The 22,761-nt window shown below is 36.9% G+C and overlaps 2 protein-coding genes across 4 annotated transcripts; one reads left to right on the top strand and one right to left on the bottom strand.

Annotated features, from left to right (window-relative positions):
- Positions 1 to 798: 798 nt before the first annotated feature.
- Positions 799 to 7,486, top strand: LOC112514684 (65-kDa microtubule-associated protein 1-like). The gene is made up of 10 exons (XM_025121278.1): positions 799 to 922; positions 1,816 to 1,908; positions 2,082 to 2,285; positions 2,404 to 2,652; positions 3,132 to 3,347; positions 4,056 to 4,211; positions 4,482 to 4,793; positions 5,461 to 5,548; positions 5,778 to 5,926; positions 6,970 to 7,486. The coding sequence occupies exons 2-10, from the start codon at positions 1,837 to 1,839 to the stop codon at positions 7,261 to 7,263; spliced, it is 1,740 nt and encodes a 579-aa protein (XP_024977046.1). The 5' UTR covers positions 799 to 922; positions 1,816 to 1,836; the 3' UTR covers positions 7,264 to 7,486.
- A 5,098-nt stretch (positions 7,487 to 12,584) lies between these two features.
- On the bottom strand, positions 12,585 to 21,811 carry LOC112514020. Of its 3 annotated transcripts, none has more exons than XM_025120305.1 (8): positions 21,729 to 21,811; positions 21,072 to 21,587; positions 20,019 to 20,367; positions 17,243 to 18,384; positions 15,703 to 15,816; positions 14,973 to 15,127; positions 13,791 to 13,884; positions 12,585 to 13,067 (listed from the first exon to the last, which is right to left on the bottom strand). In XM_025120305.1, the coding sequence occupies exons 2-7, from the start codon at positions 21,498 to 21,500 to the stop codon at positions 13,836 to 13,838; spliced, it is 2,238 nt and encodes a 745-aa protein (XP_024976073.1). In that variant the 5' UTR covers positions 21,501 to 21,587; positions 21,729 to 21,811; the 3' UTR covers positions 12,585 to 13,067; positions 13,791 to 13,835. The 3 variants fall into 3 exon arrangements, with proteins under 3 accessions (XP_024976073.1, XP_024976072.1, XP_024976071.1); XM_025120304.1 differs by having other exon boundaries at positions 12,585 to 13,045; XM_025120303.1 differs by having other exon boundaries at positions 12,585 to 12,965.
- Positions 21,812 to 22,761: the final 950 nt, after the last annotated feature.

The following is a 22,761-nucleotide window of genomic DNA, read 5'->3' as shown; positions in this document are numbered from 1 at the left end:
CTATAAAACATGGATTTGCGATCTTCTTTTTGTAATGAATGGTGATTAATTAATATCATTATGTGTATATATATACACACACAAAATATCATAATCTTTTACCCATTTTTCTTCGAAGATTTCCAAAATATCACTACATTCGTAAGTGGCACATTCGTGACTTGTGGAGAAACTAAAAGACATAAAAGAATCACTTCTCACCCAGGTCCGTTGGCACTTCCACAAGTGGGTGAAAAGTGATTTATTTTTGTGTTTTAGCTCATCTACAAGTCAAGTAGGTGTCATTTATGATGGTCATGATATTTTTGAAAATTTAAAAGAAAATGACTAAGGGACTATTTGACAGTTGTTGAATGGTTTGGAGCAAAATGATTAAGAGACTCTTATTATATAGTCCAAAATGAAATATAATTGTTTGGTAATTATTTACAATGAAATCAGGACGCTGAATGATTAAGGAAGACTCATAATACAAGATCATTCAGAGATTTTAAAACCATTAAAAAAAAGACATTTTTTTTACCAAACAAGATCTACCTTTTAACGATTCAAAAACTGTCTCTTAATAAAATTATTAAGAGGTAAAAAAACAATTGATTTTTCGCCCTTAAAATAGATTGCAGCAAACGCTTTTAAGAGCTTATTTAATTTGTACCCGTTCCGTCTATCACGGATGAGTCAAAAGTCTGTGGGTCGTGTATTAACCGGTCAAACTATTCAAGGGCAAATTCGTCATTTTCTTACATTGGAATGCCACTCCCGTAAATAATTCAGAAAACACGGGTGCACATATATCAAACTATTCAAGACACCAGTGACATCTCTCTCTCGCTCTCTCTCTCTTCGTCTTCATCTCGACAGCAGAAAACATCGAGACTGGACAGATCTGTGACCACAAAAGCTTAACAAAACCTAATCCAGTGTACGATCTTTATAAGCAGTTCTTCCCTGTTTCATCCTTAATATGAATGTACTTGTTTTTTGTACACTTTTGATACCTTGAGTACACTGTTTTTTTTTTTTCTCGCATCGACTTGAAGTCGGAGCTTATTCGAGATCTGCAACTTTTGAAGTTTGTAAGAAGCTGAAAATGTTCAAACTCAGTGTTAATTGGTCATAGATTGGTGTACATTTTGTGTATTATCGAGAATTGAGGGAGGTGAATTGCGTTAGTGAGAGACATGTGTTTTTCCATGATTTGAGATATTGATTTTTGGAATACAGGATTTTATTATCATTTTTTTTGTTTAGTGGAGAAGGTTTGAGTGAAAATGAACTTGTGGATTTTATTATCATTTTTTTAATCAATTTTGTTTTTATGTGCCCATTTGTGTTGGTTCATTTGACTGATATTGATATCCTGCAATTTGTTAAAATTTGTACATGTTTTGAAGATAGAAATCCTTTCAGTGACCGATTGTTGTTATAGCTTGAACAATGTAAATTATGACAATTTTGTAGATATGCATTTTGTCCCAGTGCAGGTTATGATGCAATTGTGTATCTAGTGTGTTCTACACAAACGTTCAGAGATTTACAAGGCTCCAAACTCTTAAAGAGAATTATATATTGGTATAAAACTAGAAAAGTATGAAACAACCTATAATTGATGCCATGCGAACGTTTAATCAGGGCTATTCCTTCTGGTAGGGAATCTATCTAAGTGAACATCAATGTTTCTCTAATTTTGATTTCATCAATATTTGGTGACCAGGTTAATTGTCCTAACAATGTGTTAATCAAGTACAGTCAATAGGTTAGCCATTATGAACATTAATATCTTGAATAGATTTTGATTCCTAGCTGTTGATGCAGGCTAGGTTGAGGTGATACTAAATGGCAGAAGTGGATGTTCAAAATCCTCTAATTGGAGAAACAACATGTGGTACCTTACTGCATCAATTGCAGGTGAAATGTGATTTCACATGGTAGTTTCTACTAATTTCATAGTTAAGAGATTTTGTCTTTTCTTATGCTCACAGAATCTCTATTAGAATGAAGTGATTGATGATGTTTATGGGAAGGTTAACTTTCGTGCTTTCCAAATTGACCATCGAGTGAAAATTTCCATATGAATGCAGAAAATTTGGGATGAGGTTGGTGAAAGCGACGAGGAAAGGGATAAGATGCTTCTTCAGTTAGAGCAAGATTGTTTGGATGTATACAAGAGGAAAGTTGACCAGGCTGCAAAGTCAAGGGCACACCTTCTTCAGACACTGGCGGATGCTAAACTTGAACTCTCAACTCTTCTTGCATCCCTTGGAGAGAAAACATTTCTTGGAATTGTATGTAACTCGTGACCTTCAGTTTGTAGGGTTTAGTTCTTTTCCGGAACTTCAGAAGTGGACTGTAGTATTTATAATTTGGGATGCCCTTTTCTGTATCTTGTGGTTTGATATGTAGCCTGAAAAGACATCAGGAACCATTAAGGAACAACTTGCTGCTATTGCACCAGCCCTAGAACAATTGTGGAAGCAGAAGGAAGAGAGGATAAAAGAGTTTTTGGATGTACAAACACAAATACAAAAAATATGCGGAGAAATTGCAGGGAGTAATCAGCAGGCAGGAAGCCCAACAGTTGACGAGTCTGACCTATCCTTGAAGAAGTTGGATGAATTTCATGACCAGCTGCAAGAACTCCAGAAAGAGAAGGTATAACTTTACCTCAATATCTTAGCCACCTGTTAGTTAGATATAACACTGGGCAATATCGCTAGGAAATTGACTGAAATAGTCAATATCATCAATCAAATTCACTTTTTAGCCACTTTTCAGAGCCTCTTTCCAAAATAGACGGTTTTTACACAGAATGCATTACGCATTTGCATAAAGACTGATTTCTAGAAAAATGAAAAAAAAAATTCCTTGCACATATGGTTAAGGATTCTTTGTGCAAAAATTTGAATCCTTACGCAAAATCTGAATCTTTTACACAAATTCTTTTTTCTTAATCTGAAAATTGACTTTACCAAATGCGTAAGACATTTGCATAAACTCCAGCTAAAATGGGAATTCAATTGAAAAAGTGGCTAAAAAGTGAAGTTGGCCGGGGAGATTGAGTATTTTGGTCAACTTCCCCAATATCGTTGCCTGTGAGATATGTAATGTTGATATCTTGTTCGATTTGGCAGAGCGATAGATTACACAAGGTCCTGGAATTTGTAAGCACTGTACATGATCTTTGCGCTGTCCTTGGGATCGACTTTTACAGTACAGTGACAGAGGTTCATCCAAGCCTAAATGATGCAACTGGTGTACAGTCTAAAAGCATAAGCAATGGCACACTAGCTAGGCTTGCTAAGACCGTCTTAGCTTTAAAAGAAGATAAGAAGCAACGGTTGAAGAAGGTACAACATCTTGCACCTCTTTATTTCTTCCGTGAGGATCTCATCAGAACTGTTCAGTTCATGTTACATTTTGAATATTCCTGCACACAACCAATACAGAATCCGTCTGCATTTACGCTGCATTCTCGAAATTGGGGAGAAAAGAAAAGAAAAGAAAAGAAGGGGAAGGGAAGGAAAAAAAAGGGAGAGAGAGAAAAGGAGGGGAAAAGAATTTTTTTTTATTTGTGTTCTTGAAAGGGAATGAAAAGGAGAAAGGGAAAAAAAGAAAATAATTTTTCATGTTCTTGACAGGAGAGAAAGGAAAGGAAAGATGTCATTTTTACCAATATACCCTTTAAACAAATATACTTTAGAATGAAAGATTGGGTAGTTTTGTAATTTTAATAATTTTTTTAAAAGATCAATGTCTTTCCTTTCCTTCCCTTTCCACTCCTTTCCTCCCACATTTGGGAGGAAACTTATTATTTTCATTCCTTTTCCTTTCCTTCCTCTTCTAGAAAGTTTTAAGAACACGGTTTTTTTTTTTAATTTCCTTCCCTTTCCCTCACTTTCCCTCCCTTTCTTTTCCTTCGTAAAAAGGGTTTCGATAACACAACATTAGTCCATTTGCACGTTGTAGATTGTATAAAAGAATTTGACTTATATGGACATTTCCATCAATTCATAGCCACCTCAATCATCTGACATGTCTTTCTTTCTTTTCTGCAGCTTCAAGAGTTAGCAACTCAGCTAATTGATCTTTGGAATTTGATGGATACATCTGAAGAAGAACGCAGCTTGTTTGATCATGTTACCTGTAACATATCGGCTTCAGTGGATGAAGTAACTGTTCCAGGTGCTCTTGCTCTAGATTTGATTGAACAGGTATCACAAGCACTAGTTTAGTTGTTTTTGGAAGGGTGTCCCGGGCTATGCCCAGACTAATTCCAGCAAATTGCGACTGTAAGGCATTAACTCTGATAAACTCAGTGGCCACAATTGTTGTGGATGCCTGGAATTGAACCCAGGGCAGATGGGATATCCCACCACATCCCTATCCCCCTGGGCCTCAACCATAGTTTAGTTGTTCTTTAAAGAACACAATAAGAAATATGGCTACTAATTCTTGAAAAATTACCTGTTTTTGTTCTCTAGGCTGAGGTGGAAGCCGAAAGGCTAGATAAGCTTAAAGCTAGCAGAATGAAAGAGATTGCCTTGAAGAGACAAGGTGAACTTGAAGAGATTTTTGTACGTGCACACATAGAGATTGACACACAGGCTGCTAGGGAGAAAATTTTGGCTCTCATTGATTCTGGGAATGTCGAGCCTTCGGAGTTGCTAGTGGACATGGATAATCAAATCATAAAAGCAAAAGAAGAGGCAATCAGTAGGAAAGATATATTGGATAAGGTCGAGAAATGGATGTCGGCATGTGAAGAAGAAAGTTGGCTTGACGATTACAATAGGGTATCTCTCTCTTTCTCACTCTCATCTTAGTTAGCAAAGTAACCGTGAGAATATGTGAAACCCCATTAGATTATTCTCCAAAAGAGCCCTTGAGGAGAGAAGTGACGTTCCAATATATTGAGAATACGTGGAGCCCCCAAAAGTGTCGAGTCTCTAGAGGAGTTGATCTTGACTTTGATGCCAAGTGAGAATATGAAGAATCCTATTAGATTGCTTTCCAAAAGATCACTTAGGAGAGAAACGAGGTTCAAAAATATATAGAGCAAAAATGGTCCGAGTCTCGCTGATGTGAGACTCAAACATGCCCCCTCCAATGGAGGCTAGACAAACACATATTGTGCTAATGTCCGGAGGGGGCTAGATGTGTACAAATTGCCCAAAAGTGTCAGTCCCTAGAGTGGTAGATTTTGGCTCTGATACCATGTGAGAATATGTGATTACTCTCCAAAAGATCCTTCGAGGAGAGAAGTGAGGTTCCAACATATATCGAGAAGAAATTGTCCAACTCTAGCTGATGTAGAACTCTAAGATTAACCCGTAGAAGTCGATAGTTTAGTACGATATGATAGCTGAACTCTGTGTTATGTAGAAATCAGAAGACTTTTCTTGGTGTTCCTGTAGAATTATGCTGTCAAATATGTTCATGGTTTCAGCTTCTTCATAACAGGATGACAACAGGTATAATGCAAGCAGAGGCGCACATTTAAATCTCAAGCGAGCCGAGAAGGCCAGAATTTTGGTCAACAAAATTCCAGGTAAATAGGCAAACTTTCCAATTCTCTGCTGGCATGGCAGTGATTATGATTACTCTCGGATTCTTACAAATTTTTTGATCATCTGCTTAACGTTTCGTATATATGCTTATAATTTTGGACGCTTTAAAATCGTTATATACTGAACCCTTGATCTCTGCAAGGAAATTGGGATATACTGGTAACCTGGATACGGCAGGGCCATTGACTCTTTTTGGTATTATGTATGCAGCTCTTGTTGACTCCTTGGTGGCCAAAACTCGAGCATGGGAAGAGGAGCATGGAGTTACCTTTGCATACGATGGTGTTCCACTCCTTGCGATGCTAGATGAATATGCTTTGCTTCGGCATGACAGAGAAGAAGAGAAACGAAGGATGAGGGTAGGAAAATCTTGCAACCTTTTCCTGTTTCAATCCCCCATTCTAATCTTCTCGAGTAAGGGGCTGTTTACCCAAACACTAGCCCTGTAAACGCTTACCAGTAAGTTCCAAGTTTCAACACTATCATATCACTTACCTTAACGGGTAAGATTTTTGTCCATAAAATGGCATCGTATGCAAGAATTTGCCCGGTAGGTGATAACCATGTAAGATTTGTCACCTTCACTTATCGGGTAAGACTCGGTTCTTGGCATTGCTCTTACCATGTAAGATTCTCGGTACTTGCTATCTTCATCCGATAAGGTAATGTGGTAAGCGCTTACCGGGTAACCGGTTGGTAAACAACCTCTAAATTATATTATTTGTCCCTGTGGTTTTTTAACAACCGCGACTTTCGTCCATGGTTTCAAAATTGCGGTTTTCATCGCGGAGGCTAACTCCTACCTTTAAGTACAAGGGACTAAACCAACAATGAATTGTAAACCACAAGGATGAAAGTAGCAATAAATTGTTAAACATAAGGACGAAAACAACAATAAATTGTAAACCCTTGAGATGAAAATCGTAATTTCAAAAGTATAGGAACGAAAATAGCAATTTTTAACAAACCACAAAGACAGAAAAAACATAATTTACTCTCTTCTTTTTGAAGCACATAATAATTTAGAGTAAATTTCATTTTTGGTCCCTGTGCTTTGGTTTTCCCCAGGTTTTGGTCCCTGCAGTTTAAAAATCACAACTCAGTCATTGTGGTTTACAAAAATGCTCAGAATTGGTCCCTCTCTCTAAACACTGTTTGATTTCTTGCCATTTCCATTCCATGTGACTTGCATACAAGGGTAATAATGTCTTTTTGAAAAGCATAGAGACCAAAAATGTAACTTACTCTAATATTTATATACGGCAAATCTTCACGCACAATTCTCAAATTTAGTGAGGTTTGAAGCCATGGCCTAAGGTTGGGCTCTACTGGTAACTCAGGTACTGCCGGGTCAATGACCCTATGGTCGATTCTTATTATATTTAGAACTTGTTGATGGCAGGACCAAAAGAAATTCCATGAACAGCTAAATACGGAACAAGAAGCAATATTCGGTTCAAGACCGAGCCCAGCTCGACCTCTTAGTAGTGCAAAGAAGGTTGTTGGACCACGTGTGAACGGGGGTGCAGCCAACGGAACCCCAAACAGACGATTGTCTCTGAACCAAAACGGAGGCAGGTCAGGCAAGAGGGATAGCGGTGCCAGGCCAATCGCACCCTTGAACTACGTGGCTATATCGAAAGAGGATGCAGCGTCTCATGTGTCGGGTACGGAGCCTTCTCCAAATACACCTTAATTAATAATTAATTATGAGCAATTAAATTAAGAGTAAAATATTTAGGATCATATCATGTCATATCATCATACTCCCCTCCTCTTCCTCTTGTGATTTTCATGTAACTATAACCAGATTAAAAGATGCATCTTTGGACATTGGTTAGCTACCTACCTTAGCTTGTTTGCATTATATTAATATTATCCCTTAATTACCCAACTCCCATTTCTATTTGCATTTCCCACGATTTCTTTGGTTGCAACTTATACCATCTTCAGCAGATTCTCTAGAATAAAGTTTTTGTTCTTTGTACTACTCAACAGATTTCCTATTTTGTTCTTTAAAATAAAGAAACACAAAGAAAACTCTAAATATGGAGGATTCTCTAAGATTTTCGATAGGAGAGAGAAATGAGTTTTTTAAATCATGAAAAGGCCTTTTGGTCTAGCGGCATGTGAGTCTTTGGCTTTCTAACAGGTTAAGAGTTTACATCGTACCAAACATGAGGAGGGGGTGTGAATTTATTTTGTTCTATTTGTTGTATATAAAAATTATATACTTCAAAAAGAAGTTGTATCAACGTTATTTTATATACAAAAAATTAGAAGTGTATTGAGATCATAAAATTATTGAATATTTAAATAATAAAATTGATGATAAAATCTCTAAAGTAAAGGATCTGTTGAAGTTAAATGCAATTTATTCTAGAGATTTTGACTTTTACTTCTTTATTTAAAAAAAAATTATGGAAGGCAAGTCAACATGCATACCACTAGGGGTATAAATGAACCAAGTAGTAGGTTATTTGAGCTCACATAACATTTCCAAAGTAAGGCTCCAGCTTGAACTTGAATATTTTTTGAATCATCGACCTGAGCTCGGTGCTCGTCTTTGTGCTTAAACTCACGATTGATTAATTCATTTATTGGCTCAAGGTCGAAGATTTTTATATCTTTATTATATGATTTATAAACATATGAACATTTATAAAGAAAAAATGCATGCTTTGAATGGCAAAAATTTAATCAAGTTTTAGAAAGAGTCGAGTAAAATATTAGTTTTATGAAGCTTGGTTCATTAAGTTAAACAAGTTTTATGTTGTGTTTAAGATCAAGAATTATTAAAGCTTCAGCTCGAGATAAGCAAGCTCAAATTTAAGTAGTTAAAAGTTTGAATCGTTTACAGTCTGCTCAAAAAATACAAAGACAAAATGTTAATTGGGTCGCCGGCCTTACAGACTTCTTCCTCGAATGGGTTGTTTATTTATAATTTAAAGTTTTAAACGGCTTATTCGTTCAGTCATATAAGTTTCTTAATTTACAAGTAAAAATTAATCTAACCCTATATCTTGTTTCCTTTGTTTGAAATAGGGAAATCAACAAAAAAAGAATTGATTACATTTTTGAATTGTTTTTTAGTATTTTATGAGATTTTACAATCTAAATAATATCTGTCAAAAAGCGTTTAAATATATACATGATGTCAAAATCAAATATATATTCAAAATAAACTGGTTTTAGGAGTTGTTTGTTTACCTCTTAATAGTTCCATTAAGAGGCAGCTCTGAATCGTTAAGAGATTAATCTTGTTTGGTAAAAAAAAGTCTCTTAATGGTTCTAAAACCCTCTGAATGATTTTATATTCTGGGTCTTCCTTAACCATTCAGCACCCTAATTTTGTTGTAAATAATTACCAAATAATTATATTTCATTTTGCACTATATCATGAAAGTCTCTTAATCATTTTACACCAAACCATTCAGCAACCGTCAAACAACCCTTACTTTTTAGTAGCAGAAACTCGTGCATCATTAAAACAAACAGATAAAATATGTAGGATTCAGTAAAAAAAAAAATTATCACTAATCCCAAGGCGCCAGTTTTGGAATGTTGATTTTCAGTTCAAACATATATACATGTAAACTTTTTTGTAATATTTATAGTTAGTAGAAAATGTACAAACAATAGCCATGCATTGAAAAACCAAATTAAACGAGTTTGGTGTACAGCGAAAGAGGGTTTGGGAAGTAAGATATATGCAGACCTGACTTGTACCTATACGAGAAACCACATACCCCTGGTCCCATTTGGATCTATAGTAAACTAATTGCTCACTAACGCTACCCGTCTGCTTACCTAGCTTTCATTCAAGGACGAATCCAAATTTTTTTTAAAACAGTGACACCATTTGACTATACATCCAGTTGCTTATTATAGGATAGGATGCACATCCCGACCGGTGAAAGGAAAGAGCGAGATCTCCTTTCCTGTAGGCTTCTCCTGTGCTTAGTTCACCTAGCATGGAAAGAAGCTGAGCCGTGCTAGTAACATCGTGAGCGTGAACAGAGGTTATCAAGAGTTAGCTTGGGAACATGCCATGCCCTTAGCCTTAGTTGGAAGCTAAGCCAAAGCTAAGCTTGTAGGCTTGTAGAGAAAGCTATTGTGCAGGTATACCAACAATCCATGTTCATGAACAGTCTCCTTCGAACATCTGATTCAAAGGATGACACCGTTTGACTATAAGAAACAAATATACATAATTTTTTTCAAACAACGGCACCGTTTGACTAAGAAAATTACACTAACATGATCCGGACTTGGATGTGGTATGGAATAAAAGTGTCTTGCAAACCAACTTTACCAAATAAAACTTGTTCTTATTATGGTTTCAAAATACATACGGTGACACACAACAAATTAATACAATTGCACCGTTCACGAAACCTAATTTTTTTACCCTTGGACGGAGAAATAATACGATGGCACGTGCCACCTATACCACATACATAGGTCCGTCCATGCTTCCATCTATGCTAGCTACAAATTCACACCCCTAATCTAATACACTAATTCCGACCGCAAAATACACACCTATTAAGCTTCAACGTAAGCCCAGCCTTGATGCCTGATCAGACCGATATGTTTTTCAAAGTCCGGACCCCAAAAAAGCTAAATCTTTTTTACGGTTTAGAGATCGCAATGTCGTTAAGTTAAGATGTAACGTAATAGTTTGTACACAATGCAACACCTTAACCTAAGCTTAAATCCTGTCTTATTATGGTATTTAGTTGTACACTCACAAGAACCTCAGTTTCCTCTAATTGGTCTAAGCCCATATTACCACCTTTGTGTTCTTGTTACCTTCGTGATTGTCAAACATCCTTCCAACAAACAATTATCGTATATTCCCACGATTTCTTCTTATATATATATATCCCCCAATCCAAATTTACCCTTGAACCAATATCGATTCGAGTCCACAAGAACGATGGAATCCATATTAGAATTCATGAGACCTCTATGTTTCTTCGGTAACACCAAGAAGAAAAAGGAACAACACAAGAGAAAGCAACAATGCCCGTTGGTGAAAAACGACCAGCCGACTCTACACGACTGTATTTTAAGCTCACCATCGTTCAACAGATCGTTACCGTTACCAGCTACTTCTAACAAACGGGTTCATCCCAGTGACAACATCTCTACGGAACGACTTCCATTAAAAGACGAAGAAATCGGGACTAAAACGGAGAACGATTCTTCATCAAGGGGGAGGAAAAAGAAGAGGGTGAGTTTTAGAATACCTGAAGTTGATGTTTACATCATATTGGCTGCTTCTCCTACAACTCATCATTCTTCTGATCTACAATCTTTTGAGCATCTTTGAAGTCTTCTAAATTTTTTGTAACAACTTGCATAATCGATCTTTAGCCAGTTTAATCTGGAAATTTCTTGCAAGCCACGGATCTTTATATAATAACGCTATAAGGAAAGGGTTAGGTTCAAGAGAAAACCGCAAAAATAAATGAAAAACTGAGGAACACCTTGGTTACTGTTCGTTTGAATGGTGTGCACATGTGCATATAAGTAATTTGTAAGCAATTTGTCAGATATGCACATGTGCATAAAAACCAAGTAACCACTTTTATTACTTGTATGCACATGTGTATACCGTCGAGAAATGAATGGTTAACAAATTGTTCCTCAGTTTTTCAATTTGTAGGGGTTTTCCCCTGAACCTCCCTCTATATTAATATTTAACCTTATGTAATTATGTGTATAAAGGAAGGTTCATTTAGAAACCATAAATATTTTTGGGAACCAAATGAACCACCCTTTTTGTGAAATATTTAAGGTTCCTAAATGAACCAACTCCTATATGTATGTATATACATATTATCGCAACGGGTAACTGTAATGGTAACGAAAACCGTTTATCCATATTATTACCCACTAAAATGTCGGGTAAGTGGGTAATGAATAAGTGGATAAAAATTTATTTACCTGTACCCTTATCCAACAAGTCAAAACATCACGGCCATGGGTAATGGGTTTACCCTTATCCAACATGTCAAAACATCACAGGTAATAGGTTTACCCTTATCTGTTGCCAACCATACTCCCAGTACCAAAGTTTGGGTTGGATATACTTGGTTAGTTTGGTTTAGTGTTCGCTAAGCTTGCAACTCACCTATGAAATCATCGGTGAAAAACCTAATCTATCCTGCAATTGTTGGCTAAAGTTGCAAGCAAATTGCTCGAGGTCTAAAGCAAAATGAACACCCATCAAAATAAGATGACATTTCATAAAAAAACAAAAGAAACCTTACTTTGAACCTCAAAGTACGGATGAATACATCCATAAGGGTGTGTTTGGTACACAGACGAGACTATGAGAACAGGACTGTACATGCAAGAGTAGATAAGTAGATGAAAGAATTGTGGAAGGTTTTAGGATTTTAAATTTGACACTGGTAGTTTAGTAATTTACCAATCTTGTTTAATTTCCTTGATTTTTGTTCCACCTATTTTGCTGAGACAAAAAAAATGCATTTTTGACCCACTCAGTCCCATCCTATCTCAGTCTAATGTAAATCCCAAACGTGACACAACAAGTTTAGATTATGATAGTCATGTCAACGTACCAAACGCACCCTAATAGAAAGGAACCATCAATGAAGAAAACCAATCATGCTAAAGAAAAGGGTCGGCTTTACTCTAGATTAGAGATGCACATACCCGGGCTGTTTTGGGCCTAAGCCTTTCAAACCCGTTTTCAGTATGCAATAAAAATACGGGCTTTTCTAGGGCGGGCTTTTTTGGGCCTAGCCTTTCAAACCCAATTTTAGTAAGCAATGAAAAAGGTACAGGCTTTTTAAGGCCCATGCCAGGCTTTGGGTTTGAAAAAGGGCTTAATCAGGCTTTTTCAAGTCGGGCTTTTTCAAGTCGGGCTTTCTCGGTCCGGGACTAGACCCATGCCTGCCGCCAATATATCAGTCCAATCAGGCTTTGAGGCCTAGCCTGGAACGGGTTTCAGCCGGGCTTTTTGGGTCAAGCTTCAGGCTTGGGCTCTTTTGCGCATCTCTACTCTAGATTACCCTGGTTTTTTTATTGTGGTAAATGGAATTTCCTGAAAAACATTTATAAACCAAACACGACATCAACGTTATGTAAATTCATGCTACCACCCATTAAATAAGAATTAGAACATATTGATATGGTTCTAAAGAAATCACACATCATGAAGCTAAATTTTGAACCCCTCAGCCACTACTACGAATGACAAAAGGGTGATTATCCCTTTATGGCATACGAGTGGGAGATGCCTAACGATCCTAATGCTATGGTAAACAGAAATACAGCTACTACTGTCAATCTACATCTATGTTGTACAGGTTGCGTACCTCTCTGATTCCTACATGCGCTCCCAACTCCGATAAGCATCACCTGTTGGCACGAACGGTTTAAGCATGCTCGAGTATTTCTACTTATGATGCAAAGAAAACGTAGACCAACCCGAATCCCACCTATGTAACAAGGTGAAAAATGCTAGCAATATGTTAATTAATGATCAAAAAGTATGAAGGTGGGTTAAGACTTAAATCACTACCCCATTTCCCATAAACACAGTTATACCCTAGAAATTGCTATTAGTTACGTTGGCTAGGTAAAGGGGTAGAATGGGAAAAAAGTTTTAATAAGATCAATTTTGAAAATGGGAGTATTCTGTCATGACTTAGGGGGTGTTTGGTTCAGGCTGAAAAATGAAAAAGAAAATGGGAAATTTCATTCCCCCCGGTTTAACCTGGAATGGAAAAAAAATTGGGCTTCTGGGACATGGGCTAAAACAAAACAGTTCCATTTATTTTTATTCGCATTAACTATTGTTTAATACCTCTAACCAAACACTTCCTTATAAGGGGTAAAAAGGGAAACATAGCTTTAAAAGTATGTTAAATTGGGGTGAGAGGGAGGGGGGAGCATTAGGTTTTGTGATTACATTGGTGTAAGCCTTGGGAGATCCCGGCTTCTCAAACACTGGTATACCTTCTAGTATTCATCAACTTTGTTTGTGGAACTCATATGCAATCTTAAGAATTCTGCTAATTTGTGTATGTTTCCCCCCCAAAAAAAACATGAGGTGCATTATTTGAAAAAATATTCATATGTGAATATGGGGGTATATGCAATAGCCAGCAAAAACATATGTAGTTATGTACTTGAAAACATAGAATCAACCAAAGATGATAATACGAAGAGTGTAACTCTTACCGGTGAAAGGAGAGCTTTGAGTTGCCTGTGACTGCATGAACTACACTAGCAGGTAACATCTCGAAATAGCCGTTTCTTTTCATCATAAAACCATCTGCAGAAACATGTACATTTATAAAGAATCAGAAACTTGCTACAACATCATATAAGAGTCATTGAGATAATAATAATAAACAGAGAGGTTGTACATGCACATTTGCTATAAACAGAGACATGATTGAGTGTTAACCAAACACAAAACCAAAGGAAACGTATTTTCTGTTTTTCACTCGGCACCCTACATGAATGTAACCATATCAGAAATTTATGGACACCTAGTGGACTCTTTTGCCCGAAGATAGAAAATTGATCTCGTTTGTCGTTTTGCAACATGTAAATACTTGACAAATACAAGGATGGGGGCATGTTCAAATGAGAACCGTAAACATTTTGATAGCCAAGGAAACAACTATCACGTACTATACATGATGAATATCATGATAGATATTCATGATGAAAACTATTTATATAGAAATTGCGTGATATTCATGATGAACGATATTCATGAATATTTCTAGGTTATTCATCATGAATAACACATGAAATAATTGGTTCTCAGGTTCACAAGATATTTACGATTCTCATTTGAACCAGCCCCTACAGGGATGTGGTGCCAAGATACGTGATTACCCTTTCATTAGTAGGCAATGGAACTTTCTACTCCCTCCGTCCAAATTAAGTGTCCATATTTCTATTTTAATTTGTCCCAAAATAAGTGTCCACTTTCAAAAGTAAGTACCTACTTTCCATTTCCACCCTTGATTATGAGACAATGCAATTACTCCTTCCATTACCAAGGGTAAAATTGTCATTTAGCTATTAAAAAGTGTAACAATTACACATTTCTAAAACTATGAGCCTTTTTCATTATGTACATTTAGTTTGGAACCAAGGAAGTATGATATCATGATTTATGACTATTGTTTATGGATATACATTGTTAAAATCTTTTTCACTTTGGAATACTATGTCTATATGCTTTTTCTTCAAGGAGGAGGGGCAGAATTTTTAGCATTTCGTTTCTTTATCAAACCAGAAAAAGATGGATTATTTTGTGAAAGAATATTTGGGCCTATCAAAAGTGGAATTTGACCCGAAGAAAGATTACAAGTAGCAATTAAGGTTAGAATGAACCAGACGTACTTGCAGAGAAATAGTGGTTTCGGTCTATCACTGCCTCTTGCCCTCAAACGAGTTCGCACAACACTTTCTTCAGAGAATTTGCTTGGAGAAAGAACTTCACATGAGCCATGAATCAAGCCAGCCGCTAGCATACTTTCATGATTGGATTCATATACCTAAAGAAAAACAAAAACATAAGTCATACAAGACTTCTAAAATAAAAAAGCGCAAAATTTCCGCACAAGTATGGAAGGTAGAAGAGTGCAAATGTAGCAAGTGCTATCAACAACTTAGGATCTGTTTGTTAGTAGCTTAATAGGCTTAATGGGACTCACAGCTTATTTGGTCAGCAATACATGACTGTTTGGTAGTGGCTTAATGACATAGAAAGTGGCTTATTCATTAAGCTATTAAGGGGGAGTTTTATGCAGAAAGTCAAGTTTTTCCAAACCTGTCCCTCCCAATTAAAAAACACATTCCTTCCATCTATGAAAAAACCCTCCCGAACAAAGAACCTTCCCAATCTATACACACATGCAACTTTATCCGGACATGACTTAATGGAAAACCAACCAAACAGCCCCTTATGGAGTGAAGTAAAAGTTTGAGAGGGAAGAAAAGATGTTACTCCCCCTGTCCCAAAATATGTGATAATGGAGCAGAAAGGGATATGCTTTAAATCTCCCTACTTTAATACCATGTGAATCGACAATCTGAAAGATAAAACCAAGAGTTGTATTAAAAATTTCACCTCATTGCTTTCTGGGGCACATGGGCGACCAACACCCTCAGGCAAATCATCAGGAAAGAAACAGCGGGTGACAGTAACCCACTTTTTTGCCGTTTTGCCATCTTCCCACATGGCCTGCAGCAAAAACCTTCTTATATAAGAACTACTAGCACAATGAGAAATTGTTAAATCAAGAAAAATCAAGAGAATCCATGGCATTAAAAAGTGTCCACTGGTTTTTGTTGGTATTAGAAATAAAATCCAAGAAACAACTTGGGAAACCCTTCTCCCATCCCCCAAAATATACATATATATACACACATATACATATATACACACACATGGATGTCCAATTAAATAGAATAAAATGCTGGTTCTTTTGGATGTCCCTTGGAACTTGGATCATCTTATCTGAATTTTCACATTCTCAACATCTTTGTCATTCCCATTTGAACCTCCCTATAGACGAAGGATAGTGTGAGAATAAGAGTTAAGATGAGGAGCTTTAAAAGGGAATCGAACCCTTTGATCACTTTTAATCTCATCCACACCCTATGAATTGCGCTTGATACAGGCATTGATCCAGTGCATCTCATTACTGTAGATCTTTAATTAGAATTGATCCAATGATGGAGATCCTTCTTACCATAACTTCCATTCTCAGCGGGAACCCACCCCCTCCCTATATGTATGTATGTATATAAAAATTCAGAAAAAGGTGAATGTTTCGGAAAGCTTAGCTAAAAATAAGAAGTCAGAAGAGTCAAACACGGTTGACTCACTTATATATTCATTAAGTTGCAGTGCAGAAAAATACAGCATCTCACTCAAAGCCAAAAGATCAAGGCATAAAAAATATTTCTACAACAAGAGTATTTAATATTAGGAAAGAATCCTGCTCAGGAACAAGCAGGAGACAGGGAGGAGCAGAAGAGCGGAAGGTGGTTCAAAAGTAAGATTTGCGGATCAAACCACAGATACAAAGATAATGACTGCACAATACTCCCACCATCCTAAAATAAGTGTCCACATTTCTATTTTAGGGCATGTTTGTTAGCAGCTTAAAGAGCTTAATGGGACTCACCTTATTCGGTCAGCTATACATGATTGTTTGGTAGTGGCTAAACGATATAGAAAGTGGCTTATTCAGAAAGCTTTTAGGGCGGAGCTTTATGCAGCCAAGATTTTCCTAACCTGCACCTCCTAATTAAAAAACACATTTCTTTCATCTATGAAAAACCATACCAAACAGAAACCTTACCAATTTATACAAATAGATTAATCAACAAAGACAACCTTATCCGTACAGGACTTAAGGGAAAAACCAACCAAACAACCCCTTAATTTACCCCAAAGTGTCTACTTTCCAATTTTACCCTTAATTACAAAATTTAGCTTTTTTTGGACTAGGAGGGGAAGGGATGGTTGTATGGCATCWTTCATTACTACCTCTATTGTTAAGGGTAAAATTGCCATTTAGTTAATTAAAAAGTTCGATAGCTACACATTTCTAAAACTGTGCTTTTTTCAGGATGGAATGAGTAACACACAAGCTGTTTACCTGTAGTTTATTCGGCAAATATTTGTTGCCAGGAGAGCTGAAAAGAGCATAATCCTTCACTTTATATACAATTCCATTGATGCAGCAAGAATGGTAATATGTTTTTCCATCAGTTTCTTTCTGTACACCCCCAAGCCATTCAACTTCATTCATGTCACTCGATGAAGGGCCCTCATGCTCACTACCCACAATACAGGTTTCACTTTTTTCAACATGATCACCTTGTTTATCCTCCTTAATTAAACTGTTACTACCAAATTCTGAAAAATTAGCAGAAGGCTGTGATTCTGACACTGTTACTAACTTCTCTTCATGTGATCCCTCAATAGAGCTGCTTACGGAAGATTGTTCTAGAGATCCGTGAATTCCACATTCGTTCTTATCATTAGCTTGCACTTCTGCCAATTTACTGTCGGTACCCGCGGTTCCACCAGAAGCACTTTGTGAAATATTCACAAAGTTCTCATTTGTTGTCATCATCTGCTGATTTACATTCACATGTGAAGATTGCACTTTCTTATCTAAAGATGGTTGACCCACCAAAGCATTGGAAGATAACTTTGGTGTGCTTATGTTTCTCATAACCCGCCCATATTTAGGAGGTAACGGTTTTCCGTTGCTTATAGCCAAACACTTTGCACAATGCCATTCCTGCCACTCACCTCTAGGGATAGCTTTCGGGTTGCACTGTAAGCATCTCAAGTGATACCCTCTTTCACAAGCATCACATACAAGTGCAGTATCCACCTCATTAATCGTACCCTTGCACATTTGACAAGTCAAAGCCTTGCTCATATAATCCCGTGAAGGCGGATTCCATGTGGGATGGTCGGGCAGATGTGGTTGAAGTAACTTTTGAACGATTTTACTAATTTCACCATGGGTATCAGAAGATTGAATGAAGTTCATACGGTGTTGCATGTGATTTGCAGTCATAGGACTTGATGTTACTTGGGTGATGAAAGGTTTAGACGTAATCCCTTGGTAGGAAACACGAGATGTAGCCATATCAGATGAGCCCTCGGCCTTGACGAAAGTGTTAGCAGACATCTTATCCGATCCAAGTTTAGCAAAGGAGCCAGATTGAGGCTGCATGGACCATGTTGGAGTTTTCCCCTTCATGTGATCTCCAGCAGAAATTGCTGTATTTAGTGAATAATGTTGGTAATAATTAATGAAATCATCTTTGCCGATCGATAAATAAATAAACCAAAAGCAGCATAGAGAAATGTAGAATTGTAAAGAGAACAGACAGTATGCAACCACGCTTCCATCTAGACTTATTATTGCAGTTTACAACATGAAATCTGTAATAGATACTCCCTTCTTCCCAAATTAAGTGTGCATGTTTCTATTTTAAGGTCTGTTTGCTAACAGCTTAATGAGCTTAATGAGACTCACAACTTATTCGGTCAATTATACATTGGATGTTTGGTAGTGGCTTAATGATAGAAAATGACCTATTTGATAAGCTTCTAGGGGGATCTTTGGGCAGAAAGCCAAAATAATTCCAAACCCTGCTTCTCCCAATTAAAAAAAATACCCTTCCATATATGAAAAACCTTCATAACATAAATCTTTCCAATTTATACAGACAGATTAATGCACACTGACAGCTTTATCTATGTAACACTTAATGAGAAACCAACCAAGACCCCCAGTTTGTCCCAAACTAAGTGTCCACTTTCAACAATAAACGTCTACCTTCCTATTCTACCCTTAACTATGAAATGCTATTACTTCCTCTATTAAGGGTAAAATTGTCACTTAGTTAACTAAAAGGTGTAATAATTACACTTAAAGGTGGACCTAGGATTTTTTTCAAATGGTGGACACTGTTTGACCATAAGAAACGATGGTTTGGATTTTTTACAAAATCATTATTGATCTATTGGTTAGTTCTTTGCTCTTCATATGTGAGTTCCTACGTTCAAGTCTTTTATTGCCAAAAAGAATCAGAGACATAATAAATATGAGATTAAAAGCTAAGGAAAATGGCACAAACGGGATTCAAACTTGGATCTGGCGTGGAAAAAAAGCTATGCAAACCAACTCTACCAAGGAAAACTTGTGTCACCACCGTAGTTTCAAAATATATACGGTTGCACATAAGAATTTGTGGAACCCCAATTCACTCTCCAAAAGATACCTTAAGGAGAAAGGGGAGATTACATATATACAGAAGAAATGGTCCAAGTCTAGCCGATGCGGGACTCCAACATGCCCCTTCCAATGGAGGTTAGATGGAAACAAATTGTCACAGGGTGTCGAGAGAAGATTAGCCAGGATGTCAAGTCCCTAGAATGGTAAACCTTGGCTCTGATACCATGTGAGAATATGTGGAACCCCATCACTCTCCGAAGGAGCCCTTAAGGAGAAAGGGGAGGTTCCAAGATATATACAGGACAAATGGTCCAAGTCTAGCTGATATGGGACTGCAACAGCACTAACAAAATAATGCGGTGGCACCTTCACTACCCTATAATTTTTTACACTATGACAGAGGAATGATGCAGTGGCACGTGCCACCGTATCCAATAGAGTAGGTCTGCTGCTAAGTCCTAATTACGCATTTCTAAAATTGTGTGCTTTTTCATTGTGGACATTTATTTTGGGACAGAAGGAGTACTGTTTTAGAACACCAACACCTAGCTAGACCGATAGTTTACAGTTTACACAATACGCAAACTAGCATCATTTGATGTTCTTACAAATATGTCCTTCATTTTGATCAAGAAAGGCAACTCGCCGTAATCGAAAAGAGCAAATGATGTACCTTGGGACTCTGATGCATAAGAAGAACCATTTGATCCAACATCTAATCTGAATTGTGGTCTCTCAGCCCGAAGCATTTGAATGCTAGGTGAGACACTTGACACCCCAGGCCTTACCTCACTGGTGGGCAACTGATAAGGTAAAGTCCGTGAATTGGCTGCGGAAGCATGAACCGTGTTGGAAGGATGCTGGAAGCTTCCAGAAGAAACAGATGCAGGATTCGCTTTATCTGATGAAAACATCCGAACATTGGACGTCCCACGGCTTTCAGCGGCCCCACTTAAGTTTGATTGCAGCCGCGGAGGTGTATAGATATTAGAACGCAATGGAAACACCTCAGACTTTTCCATCTGAATGATAAGGCAAAAAACAGAACCCTACATCAGCACTAAAACATATGGTACAATGAAGAGATACTCATCAAAATCTTCAGTCCTTAATTTGGCTAAAAATTTTGGACTATTTGGTTGTTTTGACAGTCCCCTGATCAGAAAACTAGCTAACCAGATAGGATTACACACAAGTGTGTCTGCATGAAAATAGAGTAATCACCTGTAAGGCTGTAAGCGACTCATATTATATCAAGAAAAGGCAAGATGCATCAAAATGTAACATGACTAAGGGGCTGTTTGGTTGGTTTTTCATGTCATGCATGGATAAAGCTGTCTTTGTGGATTAATTTGTCAGTATAGATTTGGAAGGTTTTTGTTGGAAAGGGTTTTTCATAGATAAAAAGAGCATGTTTTAATTGAAGGGACATGTTTGGAAAACAAAACTGGCTTTCTGCATAAACCTTTCCTCTATAAGTTTATTGAATAAGCCACTTTTTGTATCATTAAGTCACCACCAAACAGTCATGTATAGCTTGATCAAATAAGCTGCAAGCCATATTAAGCTCATTAAGCTGCTAATAAACATACCCTAACACCAATAGAAATGTAAATAAGAAACCCTAAACCCTAAACATGTAAACATGTAAACAGAGCTTCGAATAACACCCAATTTAAACAATTAAGCAGCTGCAATTTCAAAAAATTATTGGTTAGAATCACACCTTTTCTTTTGTAAACTTCAATTTCTCAGCAATCGACATCTTTTGAGGTCGAATCCCTAACCTCTGTTCCTTCAATCTATTAAGACCGAGATCTTCAATAACCGTCCCAAAAGCATCCCTAGGGAAAATATCTTTTGGAGCGAATTCTTTACAAACATCAGCCAATTTCTCCCTCGCCTCCACCATCATCTGCACCTCCACCGCCGTCGGCTTCCGACCACCCCTCATCTTCCCCATCGTAGCCAACAACAACACAATCTCCGCCACTTTCTTCACATTACCAGCCAACACCACATCCTCGCCTCCTACTCTAGCCTTCTTACTACCCAAATCCCGATCCAATCCATTCTCCAGCGGTCGTTTCTCTCCCAAACTCTCAGATCTCACCTCCGATCCATCCATAGACTCCACCACACCCGTATTCTCCATCGATCACCTACCCAAATCCATAAAACACGTCTTCCTTCCGTTGTTGAACGAAAAACACCGTGAACACCCCAAAATTTGGTGAAAAACCTGCAAAAGGGGTAAAGATTAGATGCCATAAGATGGGCGAAAAGGGCACAAGAAACCCCAGAGAGTAGGGGAAGAGGGAAAGGAGAAGGGTTTATGATTTGAAAAATGAAATTTGGGGAAAAGATCGATTAAATGAAATACCTTTTGGCGGGTTTGTAATCGAATATAGTTGGGGTTTGGGGCGAGGGGGGTTTTTGGGGCCAAAAAAACTTCGAGCAGAGAGAGAGTGTGTGGTGTAGAGAGGGGAGATAGAGAATGGAAGAGATGTGTAGAGAGAGAAATAAAGGGGGATTTTTGTTGCTTTTTATTAGTAGCGATTATATTTCAAAATTACGTGCCCTAATTTGACTATTTTTTTAAGAGGTTTAATTATTAAGGGGTCGTTTACCTAAATGTTTATCTGGTAAGTATTTATTATTAAGAGTCAACATTATAATTTATTTTATTAGGTAAGATTGTGGTACATCAAAATGTATCTTATGCAACATTTTATCTAATAAGCGTTTACCCGAGTAAGAATCGTCACCCTCACTTACCAGATAAGACTCTCCATTATTATCATCGCTCTTACTGGGTAAGAATCTTGTCCCTTGTCATGTTCATCCGGTTAGGAAAATTGCTCAGTAAGTACTTACTGGGTAAGCGTTTAGTAAACGATCCCTAAGTGTCTGTTATGATTATTTTTGAGGGATTCAGATTTTACTAGAAGGGTATTCGTGCAATGCAGCAAGATACATCTTGATTTTAATATTTCATTTTATTTTTATCTCAGTCGATGTTATAGTATGGTCTTATGTGATTTTGAAAAAACGATGGTGTTTTTATTTTTGAATAAAATATAAACTTAAAGATATCATAAAATTTTGACAAGAATATATCGATATTTATATCAAATTTACTATTTAAAATTCCTATTTTTTGTGTAATTTTTTAATTATTTTTTTATTATAATTTAATTTAGGTTCAATATCGAAGTAATTTATATTTTGTTTAATAATATAATTTTCTTATAAAGATAATAATTAATTATTTTGTTAGAACTCGATAATTATCCTAATTATATTTTAGATTTTTTAGATTTTAAAATAAGATATTTATTCTCTGTTTGATTGTGTTTATCCGTAGTTAGTTACACAAATTCAAACATGGAACTTTAATAAGTTGTATTTATGCA

The sequence above is a fragment of the Cynara cardunculus genome (assembly GCF_001531365.2).
Source record: "Cynara cardunculus var. scolymus isolate 2C chromosome LG 6, CcrdV1, whole genome shotgun sequence".
NCBI classification, from domain to species: Eukaryota; Viridiplantae; Streptophyta; class Magnoliopsida; order Asterales; family Asteraceae; genus Cynara; species Cynara cardunculus.
This window is presented reverse-complemented; position numbering and strand designations above follow the sequence as displayed.